The following is a 12,300-nucleotide window of genomic DNA, read 5'->3' on the forward strand; positions in this document are numbered from 1 at the left end:
GTGCTGGTCAGGTAGCGCTGCTTATCACCGCTGCTGATGACGTAATAACCCTCGCTGCGTGCACTTCCTGTCAAATGATGACGCATCCCAGTCTCCCACATCCTGCTCTTCCCAAGCGCGATGTCAGTTGGTAAAGCAGCGTTAAGAGACGAGTACAGAGCACACAGTGACCAGCGCTAACTAAGCGACCAGCGCTAACTAAGCGACCAACGCTAACTAAGTGACCAACGCTAACTTAGCAGCGTTAAAGGAATTATCCGGAGTAAAATGCACTTTAGATCAATTTACGGATGATTGGGAGTACATACGTTGAGTTGACATCAAAATCATGTCATTCGGATGTGTTTTGAGAAAGTTCGATTGTACCGTTTTCAGTCAAAACTCTTTAGCCTGGAAGTGACCCGGGCATGTCATTTCGCCGCTACAAAACGCTATTTTTATACCTCTTCTACAGTTCCAAACAACATTACACTTACGTGGTAGTGAGTAGAGGGTCCCTAAAGCCAAACCGAAGTATCCCGAGGTCTTTATGTGGTCGGATAGAGAGTCCAGAATGAATTTCATCAAGCCAGTATCTTTCCGGAAATGTTGCTGCTGCAGCTCCCATCTTTAGGGGAAAGTCTGTAGGAGTCGATTGTCACGTCACGTGACATTTCAAAATTCCAACCTGTTAGTAAGCTAGGGTTTGCTGTTGCATACAACTTCATTTCAATTTCGAAAGAAATACTGGACTATGTTTTTTTTTTTTTTTAAAAACGGCGACGAAATTGTGAATTTCCAGAGCGTGTTACACCACACTCGGCAATTGACTCCTATGGACTTTCCCCTAAAGATGGGATTAATTAATGAATTAATGAACTCATATACACATCAATTAATGAATGATGATAATTAATGAACTCATATACACATCAGTTAATGAATGATGATAATGAATGCAGTCCTAGGTGCTGTGTTTTCATGGAATATTTTAACAATCATACATCAACTATTAATTTCATCTACACTACATCCTGTTGTTTAATTGAGTGAATGTAAACATGACGTTGACTGAAGGATATCAGGATGTGGCACCCATGTGACCGAGCTGAGCCAATCACAGCCCAGACGCAGGAGCTTCATGCTCTCATAGCTGCGTTTGAGGTGCCCGATCTCCTGGTCATCCACTCCTGACCTCCACGCGGCGTGAAGAGCGCGCCTCTCCTCACGGTGCGACCGCCGGCAGAGCCACAGCCGGGAGGGTGACCGGTCCCCGCGCCGCCGGCGCCGCTTACTGTGACCGCGCCCGGCTCTGTGGCGAGGGTACAGCCGCACAAGCCCCACGCTCTCCAGCTCCTCCAGGGTGGGCCGGTTCTTTAGGCGAGGCTGGTTCTCTAGGTGAAGCTGGTTCTCAAGGCGAGGCTGGTTCTCAAGGCGAGGCCGGTTCTCTAGGTGAGGCTGGTTCTCTAGGTGAAGCTGGTTCTCAAGGCGAGGCCGGTTCTTTAGGTGAGGTCGGTTCTCTAGGTGAAGCTGGTTCTCAAGGCGAGGCCAGTTCTCCAGTTCTCCAGACGTCCAGCAAGTCTCGGTGCTGAGCAGAGGCAGTAGCCCACACTCTGGTCCATTTTGTTCCTCCCTGCTCTCCGTAGTCCTCCACTTCAGCATGGTCCTCGAGGTGTTCTTGCACCTCAGCCTCCTCCTGTGCGTCCTCCAGACTCCCCTGGCCCCCACCACCTCCTCCATGTCCAAGTCCTCCATGTCCACCTCCTCCCTGCCCAACGTCCTGTCCCTCGCTCCACCTCCCCACGGAGGGCTTGTGCGGGGGTGCAGAACAGAGCCGCGCCCGCTGGGTGGCGAGGACCCATGGCGGGGGGCGGGGGAGCCGGGGGCACCCCAGGCCTGGTTAGGCGCTGCGCTGAGTGGGTGGTCCCCATGCCAGGGCTCCCTGAGGTGCATCCGGTACTCGGAGAACTCGAAGGCGGACGCTGGGGGCGGGAGGGAGCCGGGGGGGCTCTCTCGTCCAGGGGTGCGGGGGACCGCCCTCGCAGTGGGGCGGGGGGGGGAGAGGGGAAACAGCGGCCGCAGGTCCTGGTCTAGAGTCAGGGCTGCGCTGGGTCTCCTCCTGGACCTCTGCACCGAGCTGAAGCAGTGACCCGGCGTCCGAGGGATGTCCTCGTACACGGGGTAGGAGGAGGGCAGAGGGGTGGGGACGGGGTAGGAGGGGGAGCCCCCGAGGCCTGTCGGGGAGGGGGGAGGGGGCAGGAGTAGTGGTGTGGCGGGAGGGAGGAAGAGGAGGTCGCCGGCAGCACCCTCCGCTGTGTCCAGACCTCGCCCAGGAGTGTGGGGGCGCTCTACGTCCTCCAGAGCAGCAGGGGGCGACAGCTGCAGGTCTGAGGCATCGCTGTCGCTCACTGAGCCCGTGGGAGTCGGAGGCCTTAAGGTCCCACAGTCCTCCAGCGTCTCCATAGCGACAGCGTCCAGCTCGGACCCTGTGTCCAGATCCTCTGCATTACGTCATTAGAACAGATCACAACATGAGAGGTAAACAAACAATAACAATAACAAACATCACACACACATGGAGCTGCATCACTTTAGAATCATGACTCTTTTTTAGAATCATGACTCTTTTTGAGACTTTAGTGTGTCGTGCAGGAAACATGACTCTTTTTTAGAATCATGACTCTTTTTGAGACTTTAGTGTGTCGTGCAGGAAACATGACTCTTTTTTAGAATCATGACTCTTTTTTAGAATCATGACTCTTTTTGAGACTTTAGTGTGTCGTGCAGGAAACATGACTCTTTTTGAGACTTTAGTGTGTCGTGCAGGAATCATGACTCTTTTTTAGAATCATGACTCTTTTTGAGACTTTAGTGTGTCGTGCAGGAATCATGACTCTTTTTTAGAATCATGACTCTTTTTGAGACTTTAGTGTGTCGTGCAGGAAACATGACTCTTTTTGAGACTTTAGTGTGTCGTGCAGGAATCATGACTCTTTTTTAGAATCATGACTCTTTTTGAGACTTTAGTGTGTCGTGCAGGAAACATGACTCTTTTTGAGACTTTGCACTGTGTGCTCCTTTAGCTTCACTTTCCAATGGGCAAAGCAGACTTAGTGGAAACCTGCATGTTGAAAAATGACAGCACCTAGTATGCTGATACCTGATGTCTGTGATGTCTGTGGTAAATATTAAGTATTTTATTGTGTTGCTATGTATAATGTACATCTAGGCAAAGCAAGGGGTCTAAGTAGCATTAGGTGTGTTCTGACCTTACACCTCTCCATATCAGGGCCGCGTTTAAGTGCATTGGGCAAAGGGGCTGCTGCCCCGGGCCCCGGCCACTAGGGGGCCCCGGCGCGGGACATTTAAAAAAGAAAACAAATGTCTTATCGTCACCTGTCTTTCCCCTTATCAATGCATGATATCACAGACAACAATGGCTTCGCATGAGACAATTAGGAAATATGAAAGCGGAGCTCGAAAAAAGAGAGAGCGGCAGCCAGACGTTCTCAGTAAGGCGCGCCAAAACCACGGCCGTACCCAAGTATGCACTGTGCGTATCATCAGGCAACTCGAGAGAGAATTGCCCGTGTGTGTGTGTTCACACCAAATAGGCCTAGGCTACCATAACTTCCCAACTCTGCACAGTATTCCATTAACTGCATGACAGTAGGCTATTTACAATTTTCTGTAAAGTAAGTTTGTAAACACGTTATCAAAATCAACTTAATGCAGAACTATGCACGCGCGCACCTTTTGTTTGAGCAGGGGAGCCTACTTACGCATGCTAAAGAAGTTGTCGGCTAGCTTGTTGTTTTCTATTACTATCTATGCTGGTTATCAGCACACAATGTTATGAGCTAATTCATTAACTCGAGACTCGTCACGGATATAACACGTTTTTTAAACAACGAAAACAGAAAGGATGGAGACAGCAAAGCGAGGAGTTATTTCAAATGGGCAAGCCGCAAGCACAAGGTAGGCAAGATTATTGTGCTTGTCAAAATGGCTAGCATTACCGCTGTTTAAAGCCATACGTGAACGGGGCCTTCGCTAGAACAAAACTAAAGGTAACGTTAGCCTTTGTAGGGCTATACAAAGTTGTCCAAATAAATAGGTCGTTGTTAGGCGTTGTTGTTGTAAAGATATTGCATGTGGATGTCATTAGCCTACTATGTAGACTACTTTTTAACTGACCAATACAGGAACCTAACCGGGACAAACATTATCAAAGCGTTGAAAGTTAGGTGGGTGTGTGCGTGCGTACCATCGCATTCATTCCTGCAGGCGCCTTGTCCACTTTTTTCAAAACGAGTATCAAAATAGTAAAGTCCACGTCCACCCCCTGTCCCTGACAACGTTACCGTTATCGGCTCCAACACCCCCCTTGTTTGTATTTGATGTGGCTGGGCTGTGTGTGTGCGCTAGACTGCGTGTTTCAATGTATTTGACGTCGTGGCTGGCTAGGGCTGTGTGTTAACAATGTATCATGATCTGGCTGTGTGCGTGCGCGCCAAACTCTAGGCTACAATGTTTCATGAGTTCGGGAGTTGCACATTTTAGGCTGACCTGGGTACTGACAGTTTTTTTCAAGCCTTAGTTTAAGTAATTCATTGATGGTAATAATATATTTCATGGTTGATTTTTTTTGTGCATTGCCCCATGTTTGTAGGTTAGGCCTACTTGTTTTTTGTATGTTGGTTAACAGTTCCACAATATAAATGCAAATTTCATTTTTACATTATCTGTCATAATTTAATTGCCTCTCTCTCTCTCTCTCTCTGTCTTATGTATATTGATAATAATAATAATAGTAATATATATTGAAAAAAAATGTGCCCCGGGCCCCAGATGACCTTAACCTGGCCCTGCTCCATATGACCTGATTACGTGTGTCCATATGACCTGATTAGGTGTGTTCTGACCTGACACCTCTCCATATGACCTGATTAGGTGTGTCCATATGACCTGATTAGGTGTGTTCTGACCTGACACCTCTCCATATGACCTGATTAGGTGTGTCCATATGACCTGATTAGGTGTGTTCTGACCTGACACCTCTCCATATGACGGGGAGAGTGGACAGGTGAGCTCCCCAGGTGAGAGACACAGGGCGGGGTCTGGTATGGCCACTCCCTCTAGACACGCCCTCAGCTGCAGGTGATCCCCATCCAGGTGATCCTCATCCAGGTGATCGATCCTCATCCAGTCTGATGTCCTCATATGCTGCAGCATAGGAAGGAATACCAGATATCAGGGCACATCAGATATCAGGGCATATCAGGGCATATCAGATATCAGGGCACATCAGATATCAGGGCATATCAGGGCATATCAGATATCAGGGCACATCAGATATCAGGGCATATCAGATATCAGGGCACATCAGATATCAGGGCACATCAGATATCAGGGCATATCAGATATCAGGGCATATCAGGGCATATCAGATATCAGGGCATATCAGATATCAGGGCACATCAGATATCAGGGCACATCAGATATCAGATATCAGGGCACATCAGATATCAGGGCATATCAGATATCAGGGCATATCAGATATCAGGGCACATCAGATATCAGGGCATATCAGATATCAGGGCAGATCAGATATCAGGGCATATCAGATATCAGGGCATATCAAATATCAGGGCACATCAGATATCAGGGCACATCAGATATCAGGGCATATCAGATATCAGGGCACATCAGATATCAGGGCACATCAGATATCAGGGCATATCAGATATCAGGGCATATCAGGGCATATCAGATATCAGGGCACATCAGATATCAGGGCATATCAGGGCATATCAGATATCAGGGCACATCAGATATCAGGGCATATCAGATATCAGATATCAGGGCACATCAGATATCAGGGCATATCAGATATCAGGGCACATCAGATATCAGGGCATATCAGATATCAGGGCACATCAGATATCAGGGCACATCAGATATCAGGGCATATCAGATATCAGGGCACATCAGATATCAGGGCATATCAGATATCAGGGCACATCAGATATCAGGGCATATCAGGGCATATCAGATATCAGGGCATATCAGATCAGGGCACATCAGATATCAGGGCATATCAGATATCAGGGCATATCAGATCAGGGCACATCAGATATCAGGGCATATCAGATATCAGGGCATATCAGGGCACATCAGATATCAGGGCATATCAGATCAGGGCACATCAGATATCAGGGCACATCAGTGCATATCAGGAGGTCTTTCAAACACAACACGACACAGACCTTTCAGTTTGTTATAGTTTATACTGTATACAGTTTATACTGATTCTGTCATCACACTCAATGCATAAAACATAAAGTAATTCATAGTTATTTCATTATTCCAACTGCAGCGCTGTGGGACAAAACATCCCATTTCATCTGCGTTGCTGCTATTACATTTGATTTCTATTTGGACCAATTATAACGGAGTGGACAAAACATCCCATTTCATCACTCACTACAGTGGTCACTCACTAATGGGCATTTTAAAGGTGACATGGTCACTCACTACAGTGGGCATTTTACAGCCCATTTAAGATGTAGACGTCGTCACTCACTAATGGGCATTTTAAAGGTGACATGGTCACTCACTACAGTGGGCATTTTACAGGCCATTTAAGATACAGAAGGTAAATATACACTGGAATTAGTGCTGCCGCGATTAGTCGACTTAGTCGACCTAATCGACCATAAAAATTAGTCGACGGCAATTTTTTTAGTTGAAGAGTCGTTTTACTAATGACCGCCTATTTATTTTTGGTCTCAAACGGCTCACTGTAATGTTATATTAACTCTATGTTATTAACTCTTGAAAAGTACAATGACTGTCTTTGGATGTTAAACAGGCTACTAAGACTTTGGCAGTCATGTTTTAAACCCCGCTATGCAAGCAAGTGTTAACGCCAGCAGCAAAGCTGCGTGCCTGCCTGCTTTTAGCGCAATTCATTATTAGGCAGAGCTGGGGGGAGCTAAGCTAGTAGATTACGCTAGTCCAGACTCTGACTAATATAGTATTGTGGAAATTGAAATAAATGAAGTGAAGTGTCTCACGTTGACAACGCAACCGCGTGTCATTACTGTAATTCATTCATACAAAAAAACGTTAAAACGTACATGCCGCCGCCCGTGATATCAACAATCAAGGTGTGCGTCATTTCCCATGGTCAATAAGTCACAACGCGTATTTTTTTAGCGTTCAAGCCAACTGATAAAGTGAGGTAACCTAAGTGGTAAGACGCGCAAAGTGCCCGTAGCCTACTTATTTTGAACATGCTGATGTTAGGCTCATTTGCAAAGTCCTCAACTCCTGTCGCCTTTCAAAGTCCAGCGTTTTCCAGCACCGGCCGTAACGTGGACACTGCTATTCCGGAGCCGCGGAGTGAAATTATTCCCGGGGCTTCGTCTGAAAATTTGCTGCGCAATTGATCAAGGAACCGCGGACCGACAGAAAAAGAAAACAAACGTTTCTGCAATCAGTAGGAAATACTTGCTAATTTGGTGTCATAGAGGCATACAATTCAATGGTGGTATGAGCGTTCATTCAATGCGCGAGAGAAACTGAAACCACTTGATAACGTTGCTAGCAAAGCTCCAATTCAACCTATTGGAAAGCTATTTAATTATGAAACTACATTTAATAGAACAATGTGGATTTATGCAACTTCCATAAAAACAGAGCACAGACTATAATACACTATCTAAAGTATTCCCAAATAGCTTGTGGCATAATTAAATATGTCTATTCTTTCCATTTGCCTACCAGTGTATGATGCTTGCATGACACCCATATAATTGCTGTTGTTTTGAGAAGTATTTATCATGCAAGCATGCAAAAGCAATGGAACTATTGTAATTATATTTTACATTAGTAAAGCAGTCCTCTGATGTGCATGTTTTCACAAACTTTTTGTGAATAATGTTAGCACTTTAAACACTGACTGCTTTGAAGTGCATGAATAACAGTTTACTTAATACAGCTTCTAACAAAAGTAGGGTGATATATATTTTACGTTTTCCCTTTAGTTGAGTTCAAAAAAAAAAAACGGACACAACAAAATAACAAACACTTGATTTTTTTAAAAATTAGTCGTTTAGATTAGTCGACTAATCGAAAAATTAGTCGAAAGATTAGTCGTTACAAAATTAGTCGTTAGTGGCAGCACTAACTGGAATATTTCTGTAAGGGCCTTTTACATATAGATAAACATTGATAATAAAATTTATATGCCTGTTGATGGTGAAAATAAGCACTTTATTTCAACGTAGCATGTTCGCCCCATAGGACATGTTGCCGATGATTTGAGTTGACCAAACCCTCTCCATATACTGCCCTGTCGAGTATGTGACCAGAGCGCCCTCTCCTGGCAGATAATATGATTATAAGATATTACTGTACAGTATGATTTGCTCACATCCCTCTCTAATTTATCAGTGGCAAACAAAAGACCAGATCAGAGGTCAGGCGATCATGACCCAGAGGCAGTGTTGCCACAGTTATCTTGAAAAAGTCATCTGATTACTGATTACTCCTTTAAAAAGTAACTTAGTTACTTTACTGATTACTTGATTTTAAAAGTAACTATGTTAGATTACAAGTTACTTTATTAGTTACTTTCAGCAGCTGCCGACAACACCCCCACCGCCTCAACATAAAAATGATAACCGGTTTTGCCAATACTCACCATACTGGAAGTGCATTTTAACAGTAATGTCAGCAATATATAGCAGACATCCCAACCTAACCTACTTAGATACTGAAATTCAGATGTTTGTTCAATAATGTCTAAGAACACCAAATAAGGAAGGCCTATTGATAGAAATTGTTATAGTAAAATATGTAGATTTTTTGTAGTTTTTTCTCATGTAGTCTTGGCAACTAGCCATCTTGTATAGGCCTGAGTAATATGCAAATGAAATTACACTTGTTAAACTCACCTCAACAAGTCTTTTGCAATCATTTATCCCGCCGTGAGCAATGCTAAAGTCACTGTTACAAACAGTGCAGTGTGCAATTATGTTTTACTCTTATGAGACAATTGGGTACACTTTTGTGTAGTCTGACGTGAAATGGGTCTTAAATCTTCCTTTTTGAGGGGCGCTGACGCTGCCATGACGCTTCTGTTCCTAGATACACTGACTGAACTGATTAATTAAGTTTGGGAGAAAAGAGATATAAGCACACTTACACTGATTGGTTGATTTAGCAAAACAGACCAGGATGCTCTCTGTCTTGGGTGCGCTTCAGGCACAAACGCACCACTCCTCTCTCTCCCTCTCCGTTGTGTGCGCGTTAAAGAATGCACACGCGATTTGAAGTCCGGTCTGGCTTGCGTTCTCTTGTTTGCTCTAGGTTCCGGGAGATTTTATGTAATTTGCAGGCGTCAGGAAGCCGCTATCAATATATGGGAGACTCCCAAAACTCCCAAATACGGGAGACTTGGGATGTCTAGCTAGACAGCACTTTGTCGCCAGCACAGAATGTACAATGTACCTTAATGTTGTCATGTTTAGCTGACACAAACTCAAAGTAATGACTGATGAAATGTGCATCTCTCTCTCTCCCTCCATTGTTGTTTACGTTTGTGTCGCTGCGTGGTTTTACACGTGAATTGTCCTCATGCTGAAAACGTGAGATACATGACATTAATCCCCAAGACAAGAAGAAAGCAAAGAATATATCTTTTTACTAGGGAAAATGACAAAAATAGTAACGCACAGTAACTTAGATAAGTAACTTTAATCTGATTACTGGTTTGTAAATAGTAGCGCGTTAGATTACTCGTTACCGAAAAAAGTGGTCAAAATAGACTAACGCGTTACTAAGTAACGTGTTAATGGCATCACTGCCCAGAGGTTATTAGAGGTCAGGAAACCATGACCCAGAGGTCAACAGAGGTCAGGCGACCATGACCCAGAGGTTATCAGAGGTCAGGCGACCATGATCCAGAGGTTATCAGAGGTCAGGCGACCATGACCCAGAGGTCAACAGAGGTCAACAGAGGTCAGGCGACCATGACCCAGAGGTCAACAGAGGTCAGGCGACCATCACCCAGTAAGGCCTGTTCCAGACGCTACGCTAACTCACCCAGTAAGGCCTGTTCCAGACGCTAACTCACCCAGTAAGGCCTGTTCCAGACGCTGTTCCAGACGCTCGTCCGTGGAGGCGGGGGCACGAGGGGTGGGCGGCGGTCTCTCCATCTCCCACGGGGACCAGGGCGAGGGCACAACATGGACGCCAGCCGAGCCTGTGCCCTCTCTGTTAGACGACGACAGCCACGCTTCCCTCTCCTCCTCCTCCTCCATCTCCTCCTCCTCTTCCTCCCTCTCTGCCGCCCCCTCTAACAGTTGTACTGCACCTCCTGACCACCTGTTGTGTTCATGATCATCTGTGAGGCATGTCCCATAATGATGATGATGATGTTGATCATCTGTGAGGCATGTCCCATAATGATGATGATGATGTTGATCATCGTCATCATCATCGTCATCATCATCGGATTCAGACATGGAGGAGTCTGTGCTGTCTGTTGAAGATGAGATGTAATCAGAACTGATAGACGTTGACGTGTCGTCATAGTAACTGGAGGAGGAGGAGAGGCTGATGACTTCTGTGATGTGAAACATGAGAAAGACAAAACACATGACCAGTCTGACACAAAATTATATTCTGCATTAGACATAATGATCCTAAACTTCAAATTTCGTGAAATTTTGAACCTGTCAGTCAAAGATATACCTGCAGTTACAAAGCATTGTTTTTGCCTTTTCATTTTTAACTAAGTAGCGCTACACGTCAAATGAGTGGATATGGGGACTTTTCAAAGCCGCAGTGCTGTCTACACCTCCTCCAGTGCTGTCTACACCTGCTCCAGTGCTGTCTACACCTCCTCCAGTGCTCCTCTACACCTCCTCCAGTGCTCCTCTACACCTCCTTTACACCTCCAGTGCTCCTCTACACCTCCTCCAGTGCTCCTCTACACCTCCAGTGCTGTCTACACCTCCTCCAGTGCTCCTCTACACCTCCTCCAGTGCTGTCTACACCTCCTCCAGTGCTCCTCTACACCTCCTCCAGTGCTGTCTACACCTCCTCCAGTGCTGTCTACACCTCCTCTACACCTCCAGTGCTGTCTACACCTCCTCCAGTGCTGTCTACACCTCCTCCAGTGCTCCTCTACACCTCCTCTACACCTCCAGTGCTCCTCTACACCTCCTCTACACCTCCAGTGTTCCTCTACACCTCCTCTACACCTCCAGTGCTGTCTACACCTCCTCCAGTGCTGTCTACACCTCCAGTGCTGTCTACACCTCCAGTGCTGTCTACACCTCCTCCAGTGTTGTCTACACCTCCTCCAGTGCTCCTCTACACCTCCAGTGCTGTCTACACCTCCTCCAGTGCTCCTCTACACTCCAGTGCTCCTCTACACTCCAGTGCTCCTCTACACCTCCTCCAGTGCTGTCTACACCTCCAGTGCTGTCTACACCTCCAGTGCTGTCTACACCTCCTCCAGTGCTCCTCTACACCTCCTCCAGTGCTCCTCTACACCTCCTCCAGTGTTGTCTACACCTCCTCTACACCTCCTCCAGTGCTCCTCTACACCTCCTCCAGTGTTGTCTACACCTCCTCCAGTGCTCCTCTACACCTCCAGTGCTGTCTACACCTCCTCCAGTGCTCCTCTACACTCCAGTGCTCCTCTACACCTCCTCCAGTGCTGTCTACACCTCCTCCAGTGCTGTCTACACCTCCTCCAGTGCTCCTCTACACCTCCTCCAGTGTTGTCTACACCTCCAGTGCTCCTCTACACCTCCAGTGCTCCTCTACACCTCCAGTGTTCCTCTACACTCCAGTGCTCCTCTACACCTCCTCCAGTGCTGTCTACACCTCCTCCAGTGCTGTCTACACCTCCTCCAGTGCTCCTCTACACCTCCTCCAGTGTTGTCTACACCTCCTCCAGTGCTCCTCTACACCTCCAGTGCTGTCTACACCTCCTCCAGTGCTCCTCTACACTCCAGTGCTCCTCTACACCTCCTCCAGTGCTGTCTACACCTCCTCCAGTGCTCCTCTACACTCCAGTGCTCCTCTACACCTCCAGTGCTGTCTACACCTCCTCCAGTGCTCCTCTACACCTCCTCCAGTGCTCCTCTACACCTCCTCCAGTGTTGTCTACACCTCCTCTACACCTCCTCCAGTGCTCCTCTACACCTCCTCCAGTGTTGTCTACACCTCCTCCAGTGCTCCTCTACACCTCCAGTGCTGTCTACACCTCCTCCAGTGCTGTCTACACCTCCTCCAGTG

General features: G+C 46.7%; 1 protein-coding gene across 1 annotated transcript in view; it reads right to left on the bottom strand.

The window, feature by feature from the left end:
• The window catches only part of LOC143106409 (histone-lysine N-methyltransferase SETD1B-A-like), a 34,158-nt gene that overhangs the window by 7,624 nt on the left and 14,234 nt on the right, over positions 1 to 12,300 (bottom strand). Inside the window, exons 11-15 of the mRNA XM_076270683.1 lie at positions 10,124 to 10,615; positions 8,322 to 8,368; positions 5,031 to 5,205; positions 1,062 to 2,480; positions 1 to 130 (exon numbers count right to left, since the gene is read on the bottom strand). The exon at positions 1 to 130 is cut by the window's left edge and continues 37 nt beyond it. Of these exons, the coding sequence (XP_076126798.1) occupies positions 1 to 130; positions 1,062 to 2,480; positions 5,031 to 5,205; positions 8,322 to 8,368; positions 10,124 to 10,615 (2,263 nt within the window). The remainder of the gene's footprint in view (positions 131 to 1,061; positions 2,481 to 5,030; positions 5,206 to 8,321; positions 8,369 to 10,123; positions 10,616 to 12,300) is intronic.

Source organism: Alosa pseudoharengus, unplaced genomic scaffold (assembly GCF_046254945.1).
Source record: "Alosa pseudoharengus isolate Yale_2024_CS ecotype anadromous, Long Island Sound unplaced genomic scaffold, YU_APseudo_1.1 YU_APseudo_1.1_scf_6, whole genome shotgun sequence".
Lineage (NCBI taxonomy): Eukaryota > Metazoa > Chordata > Actinopteri > Clupeiformes > Clupeidae > Alosa > Alosa pseudoharengus.